Raw genomic sequence first — 23,655 nt, forward strand, 5'->3', positions numbered from 1 at the left:
GTTCTTTAGTAGGTGAAAGACTTTGTTACAGGTAGTAAAACTTTATTATTTTTTTTTTATTTTTATGGAGTGACTATAAAATCACTTGCCCTCTACTATTTCTGTCCTGGTTACAAGCTTGCACTTCTAAGTGTACATTTAATTTTATCTCCACCCTGTTAGCATTTTATAATGTTGTTGACCAATCCAAGACAGGGTTATGGTGGTAGCTGAATGTCCCTATAGCAAGGAGCTTTCTATGGGGGCACTCAAGCAGGCTTGCTCCCAAGCCACTGCTCTGTGTCTCTATTTACACAGGAGTGTGTCTCTGCCCTACCACCACACTCTCTCTCTCTCTCCTCATTGGCTGACTCACTGTGATTGACAGTAGCAGGAGTCAATGAGGAAGAGACCCGGAGAGCCACTGCTCTTGTGCACATCGCTGGATCGAGGTGGGGCTCAAGTAAGTATTAGAGGAGCTGCACAGAATGCATAGAATGCCTTACTTTATGGTTGTAGAGTGGGGATCTAGAAAGGCAGGAAACCAACTAATTGATATGCCGGTTTGTGATTTAGGGACTGCCTTTAGAAGAAATATCAGTTTCTGTTGGAGTGGCCTTCCAATGATAATGAAAATTGTGCTTTGTGGGTTTAATGTAAGCTGGAGACTGATGTCATGCACATTAAGACAGCAGGTTTGATGATTTCATATGTATGGGTGTTGATCCAAGACCTTGCTGTCTCTTCCCCCTTGTCATTGTCCTCATTAACCCCTTGCACTTGGAGCACTACTTCTGTATGCCGTAAAGGTAAAAAAAAATCCCTAAATAGCTTCCTTTACCTTAGTGCAGTCCTCCTTCACTTACCTCATCCTTCGATTTTGCTTTTAAATGTCCTTATTTCTTCTGAGAAATCCTCACTTCCTGTTCTTCTGTCTGTAACTCCACACAGTAATGCAAGGCTTTCTTCCTGCTGTGGAGTGTCGTGCTCGCCCCATCCCTTGAACTACCGGAGAGTCAGGACGCCCACCAACACACGGCTCCTTTCTCTATCTGCAATGTAGAGAGCGTCCTGACTCTCCTGTATTCCAGGGGAGGGGGCGAGCACGACACTCCACACCAGGGAGAAAGCCTTGCATTACTGTGTGGAGTTACAGACAGAACAGGAAGTGAGGGTTTCTCAGAAGAAATAAGGACATTTAAAAGCAAAATGGAAGGATGAGGTAAGTGAAGGAGGACTGCACTAAGGTAAAGGAAGCTATTTAGAGATAAAATGTTTTACCTTTACAACCCCTTTAAAGTCTCATGGTTCAGACCACAGCTCTGGGAGTCCAACTAATACCCAGGGCCTGTGCTACATGGGGGCCTGGGTCACCTGACATGTGTTCCATGAGGGGATTAGTGCTCACTGCCAGGAGACTGACTCCTTTTCCCTAATTACCGCCAGCCCCTGGGCATACCAGGTTTGCACAAACATGTTCAGTTCTCCTTCCCCAGTGAAGCTGAACCTACTGTATCACATTTCCTATGTTCCCCCGGCTTAGACAAGGATTAGGCAGTGACTTTGCTTTGAACTTTACTTTACATTCAAACAGGGTATAATAAGTTGCACAAGTTGGCAACACAGTTCAGTTCACTGGGCCGGATATAAACAAATTCCACACAGTGGTAGAAATAGTGGCAAGGTAAAGGTTATCCACATTCTGGCAATTGTAGTGATAAGTTCCACTAACCAGACAGGAGGGGGTGCTGTGGTGCTGCTCACATGCTAGAATTCCATACTGTCTTATTCAGACCTTCTGTCCCAACATTTCCCTCCCCCAGCCCTCCAGGGGGAGCTCTTCTCATTTTGAGCCTCATCCTGTAGTCCCTGTTGCTGTTTTAGACCCAGATAAGCTCCTCCCCCTCCAAACTAAAAGTAACAGGGCTGGGCCAATCCAGGGGTCACAACTCCCAAGCGAGCTCCGGTTTAAAATTTGGAGTTTTAGGATAAATTTGGAAAGGATTTCATGTTTCTACTGCTATTCTGTGCTGTTAGAGTGATTGCCCCTCACTTATTAGGTTGACAAATATTTTATCAGGCAGGAAGTGGGGGAAGCTATGTCCGCTATGATAAACGTACATGATGAAAGGTATTGGTCAATAGACAGAATGCATTTCACAATATAAAGAGTTCCTGCACAAATTGGGTGCCTCTCTGAATGTTTGTTGTGTTTTTTTTGTTTTTGTTTTTGTTTTTTTCCCAGCCATGTAAAAAAAAAGTGCAGGTTGTTTTTATTTTTTTTTGTTGTTTTTTTTATTTCCAAGGTGCCTGCAGAGCATTAAAACCACAATCAGCAGATCGCTGATGCAATGCCAGGCTCCCGCAGACTCTGTGTAGCTGTCTGCTCTCACTTCCCTTACAGTCTGACACTGAAGAGCAAGAAGAATCTATGAACTACATGGGCACTTATCAACACCCTGGCAGTTTGAGAACTACAAACCATCTGCTATGTGTGCAGATAGGACTTGTTCATTTATTCATGGAACTCTGTGAATAAATGGTGCGACTTTGCGGATAGAGTACCACACAGCCTCATTGATTTTGAATTATGTACGTGCGGGGAGAGGATAGCTGTCTGCTATCATAATAAGGAATCGGATGCAGGTGATGCTGCTTTAGTTACATGCTGAATGCATGCATGAATCACTTATGGGGAGAGAGAGAGACTCTAAAGCCCTGTACACACGATCGGTTTGTCCGATGAAAACAGACCGATGGACTGTTTTCATTGGACAAACCGATCGTGTGTGGGCCCCATCGGTTTGATTTCGATCGGTGAAAAAAAAAAATAGAACATGTTTTACATTTTTCCTATGGATAAAAAAACGATAGAAAAATCCCAGCGTCTGTATGGAACTCCATCGGTCAAAAATCCACGCATGCTCAGAATCAAGTCGACGCATGCTTGGAAGCATTGAACTTCAATTTTTTTGGCTTGTCGTAGTGTTGTACGTCACCGCGTTTGGACACGATCGGATTTTTGACTGATGGTGTGTAGGCAAGACTGATGAAAGTCGGCTTCATCAGATATCTGACGAAAAAATCCATCGGATCAGATATCTGATCATCTGTACGAGGCTTTAGGCCCCTTTCACACCTGCGGACCGTAAGTCCGTATTTCATCAATCCGTTTTTGGATGAAATGCAGACATACAGGTGATACTCGAAAAATTTGAATATCGTGCAAAATTTCATTTATTTCACTAATGCAACTTAAAAGGTGAAACTAATATATGAGACAGACTCGTTACATGTGTAGCGCCTGTGTACTTTCGTACAGGCGCTATATTTAAATTTAGTGGGAGAATGAGAGAGTTATGTTACTCTCATTCTTTGATTTATTAAATTTGGCTGTCGCCAAATCTGGATTGTCTTGTGGGTCAGTCTGTGCTCCAGAGATGCAGTCTCATCTCTGGGCGGCAGGTGGCACCAGAGGGGTCCAGGCTGAGCCGCTTCTTCCCAGCAGCCAATTGGAGGCGTTTTCCCTCGCGGGGCATGCTGGGAGGGGGTATTTCTGTGGCGGAGGCCGTTTTTCGGGGTTCCTGGTTCCAGGTGCGGCACCCACCTTTAGGGTGTGCGCACATCGCAGGCCCCACCACTATGGCCTACCAGGCCGGGGTCGCGTGTTGCGCGGAGTTCCTGACTCTGGGCTCTTATAGCCCGGAGCAACTGATGCTGCCAGGGGACCCCAGTGACTTACTGGGTCCCCACTTCTATTGAGAAGATCCCAAGCTGGGTGCTGTTCAGTGGGGGATCGGTCTGAGAAGAACCCGGAGGCAGGTGATCCAACAGGGCTTGAACGAACCACCGGGGATCTGGGCGACCGGACACTGACAGGTTACATTCAGACTGTCAGTCGGTGACCCCAAAGACGTACTGGGAGGATATGCTCTATCGTTCACAATTTCAGCACTAAGCCTGTGGTAGAGGCCTCATCTAACATCTCAATTTAATTAGAGCCAAATCGGTGGCAGAGACTTGTTCCTTCCCAGAAGCTTTAAGTGGCGCTCTGGCTGCCAGGCCTGTGAGAGAGGTCTGCCCAGGGGCACTTTACCCACTCCGGCTCGAGTGGCGACGAGACGAATACAATTACAGAGGGCAGGACTGCCTTTACTATCCACAGCCTGATTCTGTGAAGTTGCTCTTCCTTCACCAACCTATACTGTCCACCTCAAGTTTGTATGTTGGTCGTGTTTGACCGGAAAATAAAGCATTGAAAACGTCAACTAACGGTCCTGGACATTCTATTATTGCTCTGAACACCACAATCACCCCTAGACACAGTAAAGAGGTAACTTAAATACGCCAATCCCAAATCTGATCAGCGGCTCCTCCGAGGGGTAGAGCTACACATGCAGAGCAAGGCAGTTCAAGCCGTGATTTGTCATAATTGTGATGATTATGGCTTGCAGCTCATAAAAACCCCAAATCCACAATCTCAGAAAATTCAATATTGTGAAAAGGTGCAATATTCTGGGCTCAAAGTGTCCCACTCTAATCAGCTAATTAAAGGGGTTGTAAAGGTTCGTCTTTTGTTTTCTAAATTGTTTCCTTTAAGCTAGTGCATTGTTGGTTCACTTACCTTTTTTCTTCGATTTTTTTTTTTTTTTTTTTTTTTTTTTTTTTTTTTCCTTCTAAATGTTTTTTTTCTTTGTTTTGAATTTCTCACTTCCTGTTTCTCCTCAATAAGCTTTCCACCATCATCCGAGCGGTGGAAAGTCATTTAGAACAGCTTACTGAACACCTTACTGAGGAGAAACAGGAAGTGAGAAATTCATACAAGGGGGAAAAAAAACATTTAGAAGGGAAATTGAAGGAAAAGGTAAGTGAACCAACAATGCACTAGCTTAAAGTAACCTGTTTAGAAAATAAAAAAACTAACCTTTACAACCCCTTTAAGCCATAATACCTGCAAAGGGTTCCTGAGCCTTTAAATGGTCTCTCATTCTGGTTCAGTAGGAATCCCAATCTTGGGAAAGACTGCTGACCTGATAGTTGTGCATAAAACCATCATTGACACCCTCCATAAGGAGGAAAAGCCTCAAAAGGTAATTGCAAAAGAAGTTGGATGTTCCCAAAGTGTTGTATCAAAGCACAGAAAGTTATGTGGAAGGGAAAAGTGTGGAAGAAAAAGGTGCACAAGCAGCAGGGATGACCGCGGCCTGGAGAGGATTGTCAGGAAAAGGCCATTCAAAAGTGTTGGGGACTTTCACAAGGAGTGGACTGGAGTCAGTGCATCAAGAGCCTCCTCACACAGACGGATCCTGGACATGGGCTTCAAATGTCATATTCCTCTTGTCAAGCCACTCCTGAACAACAAACCACGTCAGAAGCGTCTTACCTGGGCTAAAGAAAAACACTCCTGGTCTGTTGCTCAGTGGTCCAAAGTCCTTTTTTTTGATGAGAGCAAATTTAGCATCTTATTTCTCATTTGGAAACCAAGGACCCCGACTATGGAGGGAGAATGAGACATGATGCTTGAAGTCCGGTGTGAAGTTTCCACAGTCTGTGTTGATTTGGGGAGCCATGTCATCTGCTGGTCCACTGTGCTTCATTAAAGGGTCACTAAAGGAAAACATTTTTTTAGCTGAAATGACTGCTTACAGGACATAGAGACATAATAGTTAACTGATTCCTTTTAAAAATGATTAAAAATAGATAAAAAAAACAATCATATAATGTGCCTGCAGTGTAGTTTCGTTTTTGCTGTTGTTTCCTGGTTCTCTGATGTACAGAGAGCCACTAGAGGGCAGTCAGCCAATAGAGAGCAGTGATACTTTGTCTAAAACTCCTCAGCACCAATCCAGTTTCGTTTTACACACAGCTCCTTGATTAGTGACCACCGTGAGAAATCTCCCAGTACTGTGGTTATCAGGAAACAGGCAACCAGGAAGTGTCCAGAACAGAGAGGATTTACAGCAACATGAAAGCAAAAACGAACAATGAGGACATGAAACCAGGACTGCAGTAAGGTAAAGGAAGCCATTTAGCTAAAAAAAAAAATTCCTTTAGTGACCCTTTAAGTCCGGGGTCAATGCAACCGTCTGCCAGGAGATTTTGGAGCACTTCATGTTTCCTTCCGCAGATGAGCTCTATGGGGATGCCATTTTCCAGGACTTGGCACCTGCCCACACTGCCAAAAGCACCAAAACCTGGTTTAATGACCGTGAGATTACTGTGTTTGATTGGCCAGCAAACTCGCCTGACCTGATCCCCATAGGGAATCTATGGGGCATTGCCAAGAGAAAGATGAGACATGAGACTGAACAATGCTGAAGGCCACTATTGAAGCATCCTGGTCTTCCATAACACCTCAGCAGTGCCACAGGCTGATGGCTTCCATGCCACACCGCATTGAGGCAGTAATTGCTGCAAAAGGGGCCCAAACCAAGTACTGAGTACATATGCATGCTTCTACTTTTCAGAGGTCCGATATTGTTCTATGTACAATCCTTGTTTTATTGATTGCATGTAATATTCTAATTTTCTGAGATTGTGGATTTGGGGTTTTCATGAGCTGTACGCCATAATCCTCACAATTATGACATCACAGCTTGAACTATCTTTCTTTTGCATGTAATGAGTCTATCTCATATGTTAGTTTCACCTTTTAAGCTACATTAGTGAAATAAGGGAACTTTTGCACGATATTCACATTTTTTCGCATATCCACCTGTACATGTATCCCTATGGGATAGAGGGTGTCGGCGGATGTTAATGACGGACGATCCGTGTTTATCCGATTTCCCCCCCCCCCCTCCCCCATAGAGGAGAGCGGAGATCTGACAGGGCGGTCTCTGCACAGTGTGCAGGGACCGCCCTGTCATCTGCCGGTTCAGCAGGGATCAATGGAGCGATCCCCGCTGAGCAAGCGGATGAGACATGTACGGTGTACATGTGAAAGGGGCCTAACTGAGCTCTGCAGAATGAAACGTCCGCTCTCCATCCCTTTTTTTTCTGAACGCACAACCACTTTAAGGGAATCATGTATTTGAGTATGTTATTAATGCAATGAAAATTAGTGTTTTGACAATGGAGAAAAAGGTGGCGCTAATAGTGTGGATGTGAAAAAAAAAAAAACACAATGACCCGGATTCACAAAGCACTTGCGCCGACGTATCTCAAGATACGCCGCGTAAGTGCAAATGTGCGCCGTCGTATCTGTGCGCCGGACCCACAAACTAAAATACGCCTAAAAACCGGCTTCATCCCGCCATAGAGCTCTCCATGGAGTCAGTTCGTACCTCTCTGCAGCATGAATTTGGGCTGAAATTGGACCTGAAACAGTAAATGGTGACGCACCAGACTCCTGCTGCGATCTCTAGTGTGAACCCAGCGTAAAGGGATGCATTTTTCCTGAGCTTTACTTGTGCTAAAGGTGCAGACAAAAAAATTCCTATTCATTTAAATTCATGATGTTAAATAAAAGTCGAATATAATCCAATTCTATCTAAAAATAATATACTTTATTTATCGGCATATATAACACACCTCCGCCCCGCCCCCCCCCCCCCCCCCCCTGAAAATAGAGGGCAAATCATGGGTGCGTGTTATACTCCAATGTTTACCTGGCTGCCTTGGAGGGGGACGGGGCAAGCCGGGATTTTCTTTGTACTTGGTGCTGGCAGCCCCGCCTCCTAGACCAGCACACTGTGACTGCGAGCACCGAGTAAACAGAAGATCCCTCTGTGTCATCTGACACAGATCAGGCTGCATTGATGGTCAATGGTGAGGCTGCATATGGCCACAGATCAGGCTGTATTGATGGGCAATGGTGGGGCTGCAAATGGGCACAGATCAGGATGAAATGATGGTCAACGCTGAGGCTGCATATGGGCACAGATCGGGCTGCATTTATGGGCAATGGCGAGGATGCATATAGGCACAGATCAGACTGCATTGATTTGATGGGCAATGGTGAGGATGCAAATGGGCACTGATCAGGCTGCAATGGTGAGGCTGCAGATGTGCACTGACCAGGCACAATGGTGAGGCTGCATAGGGGCACGGATCATGCTTCCATAATGGGCAATGGTGAGGCTGCATATGGGCACAGATCAGGCTGCAATAATGGGCAATGGCAAGGATGCATATGGGCACTGACCAGGCTGCAATGGTGAGGCTGCTTTGATGGGCACTGACCTTTATTTTGCTTCAAAGTTCTTTATTTAAAATGTAAGGTGTGTGTGTGTGTGTTTTTTCAGTTTTGGCCAAAAGCATCCTGGAATTTTCAGCACCAAAATTTCTATTCCGTGCACCTCTAGTAAATATACATGGGTGATTATGTGTATACTGGTGTCAACCTTTGTCATGATGTTATCTAGACTTATGTATTTAGTCTGTTTGTATTGGGCTGTTTTATTGCAGTAGTGTGGTAGAGATATGCAGGCCTGATGTAGGCAACTAATATTTTCATAAAGTCAGACTTGGCTGTTGCATATTTTTTGATAGAGGTTTCCTTTTATTACAAATTCAATAAGCCTTTATATTGTCAGTGCACAAGTATTCTGCAATATGTGATTTCTTTGATGGCTTACATGGCCTTATTTTTTCATTTGGTCAGTGTAAGTAAAAGCAAGATTTTTGTTTTCTCTTAATATAGGAAGAAAATGCTTTCTTTGTGATGACCAATCTAATTCTGACCCAGAATCAAACACAAGGTTATTGTCCTGAGGTGAGCCCCGCTGGTAGATACCTGAACACGAATCTGGTAATATTGGCTTAGAAATAATTTAAAGCTGAACTCCGCCTCATCTTCAGTTCTACATAGTTGCACAGACTCCTTTCCTGTACAGAAATGGCTTACTATAATTTCACTGCAGACTGAGCTTCCCACAGTGTACCTTGGCATCTAAAACTTTCCTCCCCTGCCTTTATTGTTCCTGGCCCGTTCCTTTCGTTAATTGAATGTTTTTAAATGCTACTGAAAATGTCACAATTACGCTGATTCGGAGGCGGCTCTAGGCTTTGAGGCCTCAGGCAAAACTTAGACATGAGCCCCCACATACGCCCATAATGGGAAAAATAATTCATGCAATATAAGTTAAACTGCATTAGGAGGGTACAGTACAGGGGGTGCAGTTTGGCACAGTACAGGGGGCAGGAGAGTACAGTATAGGGGCAGTAATGTATACTACATGTATGGTCTCCTCAAGCAGAGCTGCTCAGGGAAGCTGCTGTCACAGATCCTACCTATTCTGGCAGGCTGTCACTGGGCTAAATCTACAACTGGAATGACTTCTCCCCCTCTACTTTCCCAATCTCAAGGAAGAACCCCAAGGCGGAGCATCTTATTACTGCTGCTGCTTGTGTGGGTGGCATGTGTACTGTGCCAATCACATGGGATGCATAGAAGGGTCAGCCGGAATTGGTGCAGTACATATCCTGCCCACACAAGCAGCAGCAGTATTAAGATGCTCTATCTCAGGGTTCTTCCTTAACATCTAAAAAAATGGGGGTGGGGTATGGGGCTGGGAACCATGGGGTAGGGGAGAATGCGGAGGGGGGGAAAAGCGGAAAAGTGGGTAGGAGATGAGGGATGGATAGAGGAGAACTGGAGTGAAACTGGGGGATCCTGGCCTGTATAGGAATACCTTGTGTGCGTCCTTACAGTCGACTCCGCAGGTAATGTAGAAGAAATGAGGATAAAGGAGCGCCCAGTGATCAAAAAGGGAAGTAATTTGTATTTTATTTAAAGTTTCAGCAATAAAAAGAGGCCAACACGTTTTGGAGCACAAAAGACTCCCCCTTCATCAGGGCTGCTAGCAAAAATAGTTGTTGGATGATCCTGTTGGAGGGTGTCTTTGGTACATAGACCTGGACTGTTGGAAGTCCTCAGCGCTGGCTGTGTGTTTAGAGGCAACAATCTGGGGACTTCTAACATTACACGTTTACGACTTCTGTCATTCTGCTGAATATACATGCACAATGTGCTAGAGCGCAGCGCGCTTGTATCTTCTGTAGTCAGTACACAAGCCGTGGTCCCATCACCATGGTCTATGGACTTGCCAACTTGCCTTGAAGTCTCACAGATATGAATGGTTATCATTGGGAATCATGGGGTACGACTTGTCATGTGACTCTGATTTCCAAAGTTGCACATGTGTGAAAGGGGCCTCAAGATTTTATTTTGTGAGAGCTTATGATTTTTGTGTTCTTTTTCAGCTCCCAGATACCAAAACAATATGCAATTCCAGTGATACCTGTATCCCCGGTCATGTGGACACTTACAGCAATGGTAGGAACTCAAATTAGGGTTTATAATTGCTACTCGTTTCCTTTTTTATTTTAATAGGATCTGCCTGTTTTGGCTCGACAGCTGTGCCTTGTTTAAAGGAAACTTTAAAAGAAAAATACAAAGCCTGAGAATGCTGATCTTCTGATGTTAGTTGGGGACAAGCATGCTCCTAGTAAGAAGCAAAGCACCAAACACCAGGTTGAAATACATATGAGAACTTGCACAGGAATTGTAATTTTATTCAGAGAGTCATGTGATCCAGACATGTCTGCGGGGCAGCATAGCTAGATCATTGACCTTCAGACTCCGTTCACACTGGATGCCAATGCGGTTCCCAGCAGGGGTCCGGTGCATCCTGATTCGCCATTTCAGGTCAGATTTCAGCCTGAATTTTGGGCAGAATTCGGACCTAAGGCTGCTTTCACACTGAGGCGCTATTGCACTAAAAATAGCGCCTGCAATGCGCCCGGAAAGAGCTGCTTTGTTCTATCCAGTGTGAAAGCCTGAGGGCTTTCGCACTGGAGCGTTGCGCTGGCGGGATGCTAAAAAAAAGTCATGCTAGCCGCATCTTTGAAGCGCGTTAGGAGCGGTTAAAATACTGCTCCTATAGTGCCCCTGCCCATTGAAAACAATGGGGTAGCACCTCCAACCCGCTCGCAAAACGCAGCAAAGAGGTGTTTTTGCGGGCGGGTTTAACCCTTTTTCTCTAACGTTCATGGACGGACACAGCAGCCTTTGACCTTAGGGTATTATAGCCTTCCTTCCAGGAGAGACTAGGCAGAAAACAGCACTTTAAGGGTTAAAACACTTTCCTCAGTACAGCTCCTCCCCAGGGGGCGTGGTCCCTCGGGTATAACCCACTCTCTGACTCAGCAGCTCCAGTTTTTTTTTTCTGCCTAGCGTCAGGAGTAGACATGGCCTTCTGGAGTCCATGTACTCTGGAACTTTTTAGCGGTTTTTTTTTTTTCCCTGCTTTTATTTTGTTTTGTTCCTGCATTTTTGAATCCTGAGATTCTACTATCAACTGCCGACTGGGTGACAGGGTGACAGGCTGGATCTCGATCTTTGTAGCCCCCCCCCCATGCTCGGCCATCGAGCGTGTGCCGGCCCTCAGCTCAGCTCTGGGTAGTCCACGACATGCCCCGTTGCTCCAGGGGTGGCCGGGGAACTACATGTTCCAGGGCACACATATGACCGGTCTCTATGGCTTTGTCACAGTGTGTCTGGCCGACAGCCATGCCGTTTAGCGGACGTTGGTTCCGTCCGGAATTCCTCCAGCCGGTGTCGCAGGACGGGTAAGTAGTGGCCCCTTGCCCTGGCAAGGTGGTATGGCTGGTGCTTCCCTGGGGAGGTCGAACGAGGGTCCGCCCTGCTTTCCTCTCTCCCTTCCTCTCCCTCCTTCCCCATGCTGGGTGGGGGCCCTCCTGGGTTTTCTGTCACTACCCGCTACCGTGTAATGTGAGGTGCTGTTATTTTTTTGTTGGGGGAGTTACTGTATGTGCTGGGCTGTGTCTTTCTGCTGTGTCACGTTGTTTAAACGCGTGTATGGCATACGGTGGCCATCTTGGGAAAAGTCTTGGCCTCTAGTGCCTGAAATAGCGCAGCAAAAGCCCGCGAATCACTTCCTGAGGGACAGCGCAGCCAGCACTTCTCAGTGCTTCAGCTAACACTACAACCGGGCGGGTGGTGAGTTCCCTGGGGGGCCCCCTTCTCTGTTTTGCAGCCGGGAGGGTGACCGATGGGTGTCTGCCTTGCAGTGCTAAGGAGGCATAAGCGGTGGCCCCCTTCTCTGTTTTGCAGCCGGGAGGGTGACCGATGGGTGTCTGCCTTGCAGTGCTAAGGAGGCATAAGCGGTGGCCCCCTTCTCTGTTTTGCAGCCGGGAGGGTGACCGATGGGTGTCTGCCTTGCAGTGCTAAGGAGGCATAAGCGGTGGGTCAACATGGAAGACACTCCCTTTGAGGAAGAGGCTTCTACCCCAACCATGCCTGAGTTAACCCTTTGTGCCCCTGCCGCCTCTGTAGAGGCAATGACGGCAGTCCTTGAGGCGTTTCTCGCCAGGATTGAAGCGACAAGTGTCCAGAAGGGGGGTAAAAAGCTCCCCCTCCCTGCGCCTGCTTCTGGGGATGTCTCTGACACAGAATCAGGCCCTGCTATTGCGTCTGGCTCTGGTTCTGTCATGTCAGATGATGCAGGCTTAGCCCACGCGGATAGTGAGGATGACTCTGCTTCAGGGTCAGCGCATGATAAGGAATTTGTTGGAGCTCTTATCACTGCGGTGCGGGATACTCAAAAACTTGTGGATTTGGCGGAGGCATCGGATGTGCCGGTCCCTTTTGGGTTCCACACGCCACCCTGCACCGCAAAAGTGTTTCCTTGTGTTCCATATCTGGACAAATTGTTGTACAAGGAATGGGATAAGCCGCAGAAAGTTTTTGCTGTTCCAAAATACTTTGCGACCCGTTATCCCTTTTGAGGAGGACTATTTAAAAAAGTGGGTCTTTCCTCCATCAGTGGACCCTCCTGTGTCCAGACTGAGTAAAGCCACCACGTTGCCTGTGGAAGGGACTCCCGCCTTTAAGGACCCCACAGATAGGAGAGCGGAGGCTGTGGCCCACTCTATTTTCACAGTAGTGGGTTCGGCAGTGAGACCGGTTTTGGCCGGGACTCTGGTGTTGCAGACACTTACTGAACAGTTGGTTCAGGGCCTGAAGTTTGTTTGAGAGTCTGCCCTGGATACGCTCCCTTTGCTCTCCAGGGCCTCCGCCTACACGGTGGTACTACGTCGCCTTTTGTGGCTGAAGTGTTGGTCGGCGGACCAGTCCTCAAAGAAGGCTTTGGTGGATTTACCCTTTAAGGGTGAACGGCTTTTTGGGGCGTCACTGGATGACATCATAAAGGATGCCATAGGTGGCAAGAGCACACTGCTCCCACATTCTGGGAAGGGCAAGGAGCCTCGCCGTAAGCAAGGGCCCTCCTTTACTACCTCCAATCGTTTTTTTCGCCCGCCCAGTGCGGCAGGAAAACGTTTTCAAGGTGCTAAGACTCCCGCTGCAGGGCAGAAGCGCACCTGGTACCGCAAGCCTGCGGACAAACCTGCTTCCGCATCAAGGTCTGCCCCCGCGTCTCGGGTGGGGGGGCGGCTTCGTGAATTCGCGGCTCGGTGGAGGTCTCTTTTTTCCGACCGCTGGGTTTGCGAGGTGATTTCCTCGGGGTACAAGATAGTTTCTCTCTTGTCCACCAAACAGATTTTTTCCTTCCAACCTCCAGCTTCGTCCGGATCGCCGGAAGGATCTGTCGGGGGCTGTCCAGGATCTACTGGTCAGGGGAGGGATTGTGATGGTTCCCTCGATGGAACGGTTTCAGTGGTTTTACTCCAATCTGTTTGTAGTCCCCAAGAAGGAAGGGGTCCGTCCAATCCTGGACCTCAAGGCCCTCAATTGTTTTGTCAAAGTGCAAAAATTCAGGATGGAGTCGATTCGCTCGGTAGTGGCAGCGCTCCATCAGGGGGACTTTATGGCGTCCTTAGACAAAAAAGTCTGGCGGTCTCGTCGGCCACCATTTCTAGGTGGATCAGACAGGTTGTGCTTCAGGCCTATGCCATGAAGGGGCGGGCGCCTCCCTTTCAGGTTACGGCGCATTCGACCAGGGCGAACGGTGCCTCTTGGGCTTTCCGTCATCAAGCATCTGTTACAGGTGTGTAAGGCAGCAACCTGGTCGTCAATCCACACCTTCTCAAAATTTTACAAGGTGGATGTGAGTGCATCTTCGGATGCCTCCTTCGGCCGCAAGGTGGTACAAGCGGCAGTTTAAGGTTGGAGTTCCTCCGTTGAGAAACTCCGGTTTTGTTTGGGGTGTAGCTTGGTTTGCTGTGTTGTTTTTCCACCCCTCGAATTTTTTTGACACGGCTTGGGGACGTCCCTAAGGTCAAAGGCTGCTGTGTCCGTCCATGAACAGAAGAGAAAATAGGATCTTTGTACTCACCGTAAAATCAATTTCTCTGAGTTCATGGACGGACACGGCACCCACCCCTCCTTTTGTTTGTGCTGCTTGTTACGAACTGGAGCTGCTGAGTCAGAGAGTGGGTTATACCCGAGGGACCACTCCCCCTGTGAGGAGCTGTACTGAGGAAAGTGTTTTAACACTTAAAGTGCTGTTTTCTGCCTAGTCTCTCCTGGAAGGAAGAATATAATACCCTAAGGTCAAAGGCTGCTGTGTCCGTCCATGAGAAACGGATTTTACGGTGAGTACAAAAATCGTATTTTCAGCTGCTAGCAGGGGTTAAAACTGCAACCACCAGGGCACCCGGCGCTTTAGTGTGAAAGTAGCCTCAAATGGACCAAAAGACACAGGGCTCCTGTGCAAATTCACACCGGAGCCGCTTTGGAGATATGTGAACCGGCTCCTTAGAGAGCCATTCGCAATAGTGTGAACCCGGCCTCAATGCAGCAGCACCACAGGTTGGTCAAGAACACCCCCCCCCCCCCAGCCTGCTGATTTGCCAATGAAAGGCAGTCAAACACTTTGCTCTTTTTCCCATTGGGTTCAGTGGATGCATTTGTGTACTGCAGCAGAGTCTAATTGGCTGCTATTGCTGTCCCTTCTCCCAATGAGACAAAGACTCACAGAAGGCTTGATAAAAAGACAAAATGTAGGCACTTGGCCTAGTTGCATTTAAAAATGCAATTATTAATGCTAGTCTCCTGTTATATAAACTCAGTGTTGAAAGAAACCTTGATTGTTTGATGTTGTTTGGGATCGTTGCATTTCCAACCTACTGACCCTTGCCTCTGTAACTGCAGACTATTGAACAATTGGGCTTTCTTTGTCTCCTATGACCTGATGTCAACTGCGATGCATGACATCCACTGTACTGATTGTAATATTTCTCTGTTTTGAGAAACCGCTCAGGGAAGTTTTAATTTCTGTGCTAGTTAGGGTTTTTTTTATACTGTTTTTACAGATTGCATAACTGCATTAATACTTTCATTTATTTATAAAAAAAAAAAAAAAAAAAGATTTTTACTATTTTTATATATATATATAATCTGGACGGCACATTACACAGTGTCATTTCCTTTACTTTCCACTTTACAGGTTTACAAACTGGACGTTGTGTACCTTATAACAGGACAGTTCACACATGTGAAGTTTTTGCCTGGTGTCCAGTGGAAAATGACATGAAGGTGCCAGAGTAAGTGACCCCTGATTGACAGATGGCAGCAATAATGCTACTTGTCTTTATTTATAATTTGTTCTGTACTGTTAATTCATCTGTGTGGCTGATTTGTATATCCATGTCTTGTTTCAGACCTGCTTTTCTAAAGGATGCTGAAAACTTCACAGTTCTCATTAAAAATAATATCTGGTACCCAAAATTTAAATTTTCCAAGTAAGTGTGAAATTATTATTTTTTTGTATAAGGTAACACTTTTATAGGAAGTCTATGAACTAATAAAAAAGCAGAACAAACTTAATAAAAAAAAAAAAAGCAGAACATGATGAAATGAGTGGCCTCCATCAAAAACCGAATCTTCTATGTGGTTTTACGAGGCTTGGCAGCTATAAAAGCCATTTTTTTTTATTCTTCCTCTTCCATAGCAAAGTTTGTACATTTTTATTTTATAAGCCATTTATTTGCTTTTAATTTTTTAAACTTGATATTTACTTGGGTCCTCAATCTATCCTATATTACAGTATTATTATTTATTCCCAGACGAAATATCTTACCGAATATCAGCACTGATTACCTGAAAAGCTGCCAGTACGATCGTCTGAAAGATCCGTTCTGCCCTATATTCCGGCTGGGAACTATGGTGAAAGAAGCAGGAGAATCCTTCCAGGAAATGGCTATACAGGTGTGTGGTTAGGGGAATGCTAGCTCATAGTCTTATGATTTGTGATTGTCGGTTATCTCTGCGTATGAAAAAAAGCCTAGGCCTCACCCACATCTACTGTAAGTTCCATGGTGACAATGTGAAGCGTAAGGAGTTTTAAAGTCTGTTATGCAGGATGGGAGACAGTATAGTCATGTGACACTTATTTTATAACTTCTCAAATTTTATCCAAGCTCCCTTTTTTTTTTTTTTTTTTTTTTTTTTTTTTTTAATAGGGAACCCTTTTTGTGTGTGGTGTGTGTTTCAATTTTTTTGGGGTCTGTGTCCTGTTGGAGATTCATGTTGAGAAGTTCTGACCAAATACTCCCATGGATCACTTTCTCCCTGCTCACCCCATGTGCTACAGCTGAACACCACATATAGCAGCAAGAAAAGAGAGGGGTTGGATGACAGAGTGAGGGATTGACTGATATACGACGGTCAGCCTGTTGCAACTGCTTGTAAGTGTAAGAAGTGTAAGCAACTGCTCTCTATGCCTATGTCAATTTTAAGGGAGAAGCTTAGGCTGTCTTGATTCTGGAGGGTGGAGCGTAATGAAGCGATTAAAGGTGATGCTGTTGGCTATGATTAAAGTGGATAGGGAGATTTGAAGCCTCTTGTAGGTGATGCCTGAACTCTTACCACTGGGGGCTGTATGATGCACACTCCTGACCCCTGCGCCCTAGGCTGTACCGTTGGTCAATCTTGACCCCTGCACTTTGTGCGCTCGGCTGTTTTGTTCCTCACCCCTGTATTCTTTGCCATTGGGTCTGTTGCTTGGCTGTATGTTGTATGCGTCTTGCCTCAATCTGCACAGTAATATCACCAACACATTCTCTTCAGTCTTATGTCACCTATCATGGAAATTGTGGCGTTTTACAATGGTGTTTTCCTTTTGGACGCCAATTAAAAATTTGCTGTGGGGCCCTGTGATTTCTAGTTGCATCTCTGCACTATCCATTGCAACATTTTTGTCTGTAGACGTATAGTACTGTACAAAAAGTTTGGTCAGGTGTAAAGAAATGCTGAAAAGTAAGAATGTTTTCAAAAATATATATTTTCATTGTTTTATTTTTATAAATTTACAAAATGAAAAGTCTAAATCAAATCAATATTTGGAGTACCCTTTGGCTTCAAACCAGCAACAAATCTTATGCTTGCACACTTGAACAAAGTCAGGGGTGTATGATTAACCAATTATTCCAAGTGGGTGATGATGACCAATGGTCATTAACTGGAACAGCTGTGGGGCCTAAAACTGGGTGAGGAACAACCAAACTCTGCTACTAAGGTGAGGTTGTGGAAGACCGTTTCATGTGTCACAGGTCATATACCTTGGCAAGACTGAGCTCATCAACAAAACACAAGGTATTTATACTGCATCAGCAATGTCTCTCCCAAGCAAAGATTTTAAAGCAGACTGGGGTTTCAAGATGTGATGCTCAAGCTCTTTTGAAGAAGCACAAAGAAATTGGCAACGTTGGGGATTTTAGACACGGTGGTCAGCCAAGGAAAGTTATTGCAGCAGACGAAAGACGCATCATTCTTTTTTTTTTTGTTTTTACAGAAGGAATATTTATTGATATAATCAATAGGTTAGATGTTAATGACATCAGGCGTTGCATTAGAGAACAGTGCATAGTTCTATAAAATATCACCATATCATTTGAGTACATCTTGCATGAATTGTGCCCAGACAGAGCGGGAGTTCGGGGAGTCTTTAAGGCTTCATTCTGGGCAAAGTTGTCAATGATATAACATTTTTATTTGGACTAAGCAGAGGTGTATTGGGAGCGGTAAATGGGTTTATTAAAAGAAAAAATGGGGGGTGGGGGGGACAGGAGACATGGAATAGAATAGGGTGAGCCCAGGAATGGGTGGGAGGCGTGCCACCCCAGGGGGCTATACGGTGAGACGTCTGGCCTCCACCCATGCCGACCAGATTTTATAGAATTTCTTTGGACAATTGCACCCCATGTATGTCGGCTTATAAAGAGGAGAGTCACATTTACTAGTTCTTCCTAGGTGGAAGTTCTAGGTGGCTCCGATACTTTCCATTTAAAGCAATATTGTCTTCCTAGCATAGTATGCAGTGTAAAAGATAAATAGTTTTAGTATGGGTAGTAATGGTTAAACTGTAATGCCCAGCAATAGGACCATGGGGTCAAGCTTAAGGGGCATCCCACTGATCAAGCTCATATCGGCAACCACGGTCTGCCAAACTTCTTGCACTTGCAGGCAAAGCCATACCATATGTATTATGTATGCAATTTCCCACCTCTTTTACATTCTGTCCAGGTATATAGAGCCGTCCTCACCCTGGCTGGTTCTTCACTAGCCTTTGGGTTTTCCAGCACCGGTATCCTAACTGTGGGCAGCCAGCAATGCGGCTTTCAGTTTCACAGCTGGCTGCTCACTGCACATGCAGAAGCTGCACTGCACTTTGTGACTGGACGTACAGTCTTCCGGGACCTGTAGGCCCAAAAGACTGCGAGAGGGGGAGAGGAGAACTTCCACTCAGATTGCCTAGTCAATCTGAGCAGAAGTGGGAGCGGGTACCTGTCAAAACTAGGTACCCTGCTTTGGCCCCCCCCTCAAAAAATGACATGCCAAATGTGACAGGGGAGGAGGACTTAAAGCAAAACTTCACTTTTTGGGTGGAGTTACTCTTTACAAACTATCTTTAGCATAAAGAAGAACAAGGAGTCTTGGAAGTGATGGTTTGGCCTCCACTGAGCCCTGATGTCAACGTCGAGTGTATCTGGGATTACACGAAGAGACAAAGATATGGGACAGGCTACATCCACAGATGATCTGTGGTTAGTTCTCCAAGATATTTGGAACACCCTACTTGCCAAGTTCCTTCAAAAACTGTGCGCAAGCGTACCTAGAAAAATGTATGCTTTTTTGAAGGTGAAAGATGGTTACACCAAATGTTAATTTATTTATTTTTTTATTATTTAGATTTCTCATCTGCCTGTTTTACTTTCTATTTTTTTAATTGGTAAACACAAGATAATAAAAGAGAAGTTCATGATTTAGAAATAAATCATATAATCACGTAGATGGATGCAGAATCAATGATCCAATGCTGCAGTTGTTCCCCGCTAGCCCTGCACTGAGAACTGAACGCTCAAACACTGCTGATCACTCAGTTCTCGGCATTCTGTGATCAGAGAGCCGCTCACAGTTCAGCCACCACTGTCTGTTCTGGGTGGATCCACACCATATGGTCAGGATCTTTTCAGAGCCTAGACTGGCTCTGTGACGTCAGCCAACAGTTGCCTTCAGCCCGCTGTAGGCTGAAAACTGGTCACAGGAGTGCAGAACAAACTGCACTCCTGTGATCCATAGGAGAAGTGCAGCCAAAATAGCTTTGTCTATTCTCCTTTTTAACACTTTTTTTTTTTTTCCCACACCTGCCTAAAACTATTGCATAGTAGTGTACATTCATTTTATTTACTTAGCACAGTCTAGTAAAATTGGATGTTTGTCATGCTAGGGTGGAGTTATGGGAATCCAGATTAGCTGGAATTGTGATCTGGACAAGAAGCATACAAACTGTGTTCCAAAGTATTCATTTCGACGCTTGGACAACAGAGAACTAGACCACAATGTCTCTCCTGGATATAACTTCAGGTAAGCAAACACAGCATACTTAACACATTTGTATTGCAAATTTTGAACAAATGGCCTTTATAAGTTAGACATGCCTTTTGCTTTATATGATATGAGTTATATAACGGTATCCCCCCCCCCCTTTTTTTTTTACCTGGATCACCATGTTGCTATGTGTGCGACAGACCTGGTCTATATTCTGTCACATTAAGATGCTCAGTGACAGTGCATTTGTTCTGTTAACATTCTGTATCTCTGCTATTAAAGAAAAACTCCAGCTTTAAAGTATATGTAAACCCAATATCTAAAATCTCCTACAAGCTTTAACCTGTTGGTAAACCTGCCATAAAGATGGTTGTCCAGGCACTTCCCGTTATAGGGTAATCTCCTCTCACTCTCTCACACACACACACACCCTCTCACACACACACACACACTCACACACACACACACTCACACACTCTCACACACTCTCACACACAGGTTTGACCAATGCAACAGTATCTACTTTGTAGACAGAGCCATTGACAAAATTCACTTCCATAGGGCTGGATGTGAGTTTACAAGCAGGAAGTTGCTTTAACCACATCAGCCTCAAGCCTCTTTTTTACACTTGTTTACAAGGTAAAATCCTTCTCTTTTTTTTTTTTTTTTTTGCTAGAAAATTACTTGGAACTCCCAAACATTATTTTTTATTTTATATAACACCCTAGAGAATAAAATGGCAGTCGTTGCTAACATATGTGTTTGCTGCAACAGCTTTTAGTTTGTTATTATTCACTGATAGCCATCCTTGCAGGGTGACTACTTAAAGCGAGGGTTCACCCGTACATAAGACTTTTTCCCCTTAGATGGATGCTCGTTTTGTCTAGGGGAATCGGCTAGTTGTTTTAAAATATGAGCTGTACTTACCGTTTACGAGATGCATCTTCTCCGCCGCTTCCGTGTATGGGCTGCGGGACTGGGCGTTCCTATTTTGATTGACAGTCTTCCGAGAGGCTTCCGACGGTCACATCCATCGCGTCACGATTTTCCGAAAGAAGCCGAACGTCGGTGCGCAGGCGCAGTATAGAGCCGCACCAACGTTCGGCTTCTTTCGGCTACTAGTGACGCGATGGATGCGACCGTCGGAAGCCTCTCGGAAGACTGTCAATCAAGAAGGAACGCCCAGTCCCGAAGACCCATACCCGGAAGCGACGGAGAAGATGCATCTCAAAAACGGTAAGTGCAGCTCATATTTTAAAACAACTAGCTGATTCCCCTAGACAAAACGAGAATGCATCTAAGGGGAGAAGAGAAAAAAAAACATAATTGGGTGAACTCCTGCTTTAATCACTGCACAAGTGTGTTTACATCATTTTTATTTGTTTTACTTTCATTCCTTGTCTATTTGGTTATCACACAGTGTGTCTCTTTTGGACATACGGTACTTCTTGGATGTGTAGTGACCACACTTCATATAGTATACTCCCTTTTTGCACATTTGTTTGATTTTTCACTAATTACTATTTTGTGGATGTCAACATCTTCACCAGCGCCACACTTTATACAGGCATACCCCACTTTTAAGTACACAACGGGACCAGAGCATGTATGTAAAACGAAAATGTACTTAAAGTGAAACAATACCCTTTTTCACTTCTAGGGTGTATTGGGGGGTCAGGGACTGTAGTTTGGGTGTTAAGAGCTGTAGTTGAGGTCTCAGGGGCTGTAGTGGGGGTGTCAGGGGCACACTGGAACAGGGCGGGCTATGCTCTCGGAGCTTCAGCTCCTTCTACTGTGGCTGCAAAATGTGCGTACAGTACTTGTAAGGCACTTTACATACACTCGCAGGTATGTCCTTACTCGCGAGTGTATGTAAAGTGAGTGTACTTAAAGCGGGGTATGCCTGTATTTCACCAACTAAGTAAAACTGCTAAACTACTAGGCCGCAAGAAGGGGTACTGCAGGCCCCTGGTTTATTGGCGTTCAGTAAGTCAAATGGGCACCTGGGATTATTCAGAGTGACCCCCCAAGTGCAGTGAAAAGATGAAGGGGAGGGGGAGGAGATGCTAACCTATCACAGGGAAGTTTGTGCAGGAGGAGAGGAGTCCTGGGAGTAACAGTCTGCAGGAGTTGGTGAAGAGGAGGAGTAACTGTCTGCAGAAGTTGGTGCAGAGGAGAGTCTGTGAATGTTGGTCCATCATTTACTCTGTGCTGTTGACTCAATAATTCTTTAACAAAGATGGCAAAGTGATCTGTTCTATGTGCATCCCATATCCTCTTTCCCCAACCAAGTTATTTCCCCCCAAATAAACAAAGCAAATGACTGTTCATTATCTCTGAGAGTGATATATGGAGGTCTGGCAGCAGGGGAGCGTGGTGGATGATGGTAACTAGTAGCAACCATCCGCTACACTGCATTGGTCCAGGAGCCACAATTCGCCTTGATGGAAAGGCTGGTTTTCCTTACAGCAGGCAGCAATGATTTTACTACATGATGGATAGTCTCTAGGACTTAAGTGACTTTTTTTTATCTAGTGTAGAATGTGTTCAAACATAAAGTTAGGTGTGTTGCGTTTTTTTTTTTTTTTTTTCTTTGATTTCTTTGAACCTTCTATCTGAGGTATCACTAATTTCCTAGTGGGAACTAAATGATTCCTTTGTCATTGGTTTGGATAGCTAATCTATAATAGATAACTATGCCATATAGGGTTATAGTGTATTGTATTTTACCTGTATTCCAGATATGCAAAATATTACAAAGATTCTAATAACACCGAGTCGAGGACGCTAATGAAAGTCTATGGCATCCGATTTGATATCCTGATATTTGGAACGGTAAGTCCAGCATTTGGGTTTATATGACACAATGTTGTAGCTGTTTATGAATCTATTTTTGCACATCGTCAGATAAAGTTATGTTAAATCTTGCCCAACATCCAGTGCAAAAGTCAGAATAAATAACAACAATTTGAAAGGTTAAATTTAAATAATCTTTAAGCCACTTCATTAGGTACGCCTGTTCAATTGCTTGGTAACAAATTGCTAATCAGCCAATCGCATGGCAGCAACTCAATGCATTTAGGCATCTAGATGTAGTGCAGACGACTTGCTGAAGTTCAAACTGAGCATCAGAATAGAGACGAAAGGGGATTTAGGTCACTTTGAATGTGGAATGGTTGTTGGTGCCAGGCGGACTGGTCTGAGTATTTCACAAACTGCTTGTCTACTTCAATTTTCACGCACAACCATCTCCTAGGGTTTACAGAGAATGGTCAGAAAAAAAGCGAAAAGTTAAGTAAAGAGCCAACCCTCTGCTTCCTGTCAAGTGGGTTTCCTAACTTCTACAAATATGCAGGAGATGGACCCTTAAAAGCTGAAACATCAGGGATCAAAATTAGGGGTGCAACGGATCGTCATTGATCCGTGATCCGAACCGAAAAAGATTGATCCGAACCGCACACACGTGATCCGAGGATTGTTTTCTAAAAAAAATAAAAATAATAATTTGCGCATGTTCAGTCCACACACAGCGTGGTCATGGCGAACGGAGGAGCTTGAATGCCCCGCGTCATTTAAATCCCCTGTATGGGAGTATTTTGGCTTCCCTGTCAAATATAATGATGAAGGAAAGAGTTTAGTGGATAAAACCGTGACGGTGTGTAGGCACTGTGGCACAAAAATGCCATATGACAGTGGGAACACATCAAGTATTGTCACTAGGGGTGCAACTGATCCGTACGGATCAGCACCTTCGGGTCGGGACACACGGCGATCCACGGGCCTCCCGGTCCATAGGAAAGGCCGCGGCTTCGGCCTAGCTATCGAAGCGGCGGCAATCGACGTCCACCCAGCGCGGGGGACGCAGGCTGCTCCTCGGAAGTTTGTGGGCACTTGAGCTCAATATGTCATTGACTCCTAAC

At 45.1% G+C, this 23,655-nt stretch overlaps 1 protein-coding gene across 1 annotated transcript in view; it reads left to right on the forward strand.

The window, feature by feature from the left end:
* P2RX4 (purinergic receptor P2X 4) overlaps positions 1–23,655 on the forward strand; it is a 66,623-nt gene that overhangs the window by 20,256 nt on the left and 22,712 nt on the right. The window contains exons 3-9 of the mRNA XM_040346812.1: positions 8,624–8,695; positions 10,186–10,258; positions 15,354–15,450; positions 15,568–15,648; positions 15,973–16,114; positions 19,635–19,771; positions 22,477–22,570. Coding sequence (XP_040202746.1) covers positions 8,624–8,695; positions 10,186–10,258; positions 15,354–15,450; positions 15,568–15,648; positions 15,973–16,114; positions 19,635–19,771; positions 22,477–22,570 — 696 coding nt within the window. The remainder of the gene's footprint in view (positions 1–8,623; positions 8,696–10,185; positions 10,259–15,353; positions 15,451–15,567; positions 15,649–15,972; positions 16,115–19,634; positions 19,772–22,476; positions 22,571–23,655) is intronic.

The sequence above is a fragment of the Rana temporaria genome, chromosome 1 (assembly GCF_905171775.1).
Source record: "Rana temporaria chromosome 1, aRanTem1.1, whole genome shotgun sequence".
NCBI lineage: Eukaryota > Metazoa > Chordata > Amphibia > Anura > Ranidae > Rana > Rana temporaria.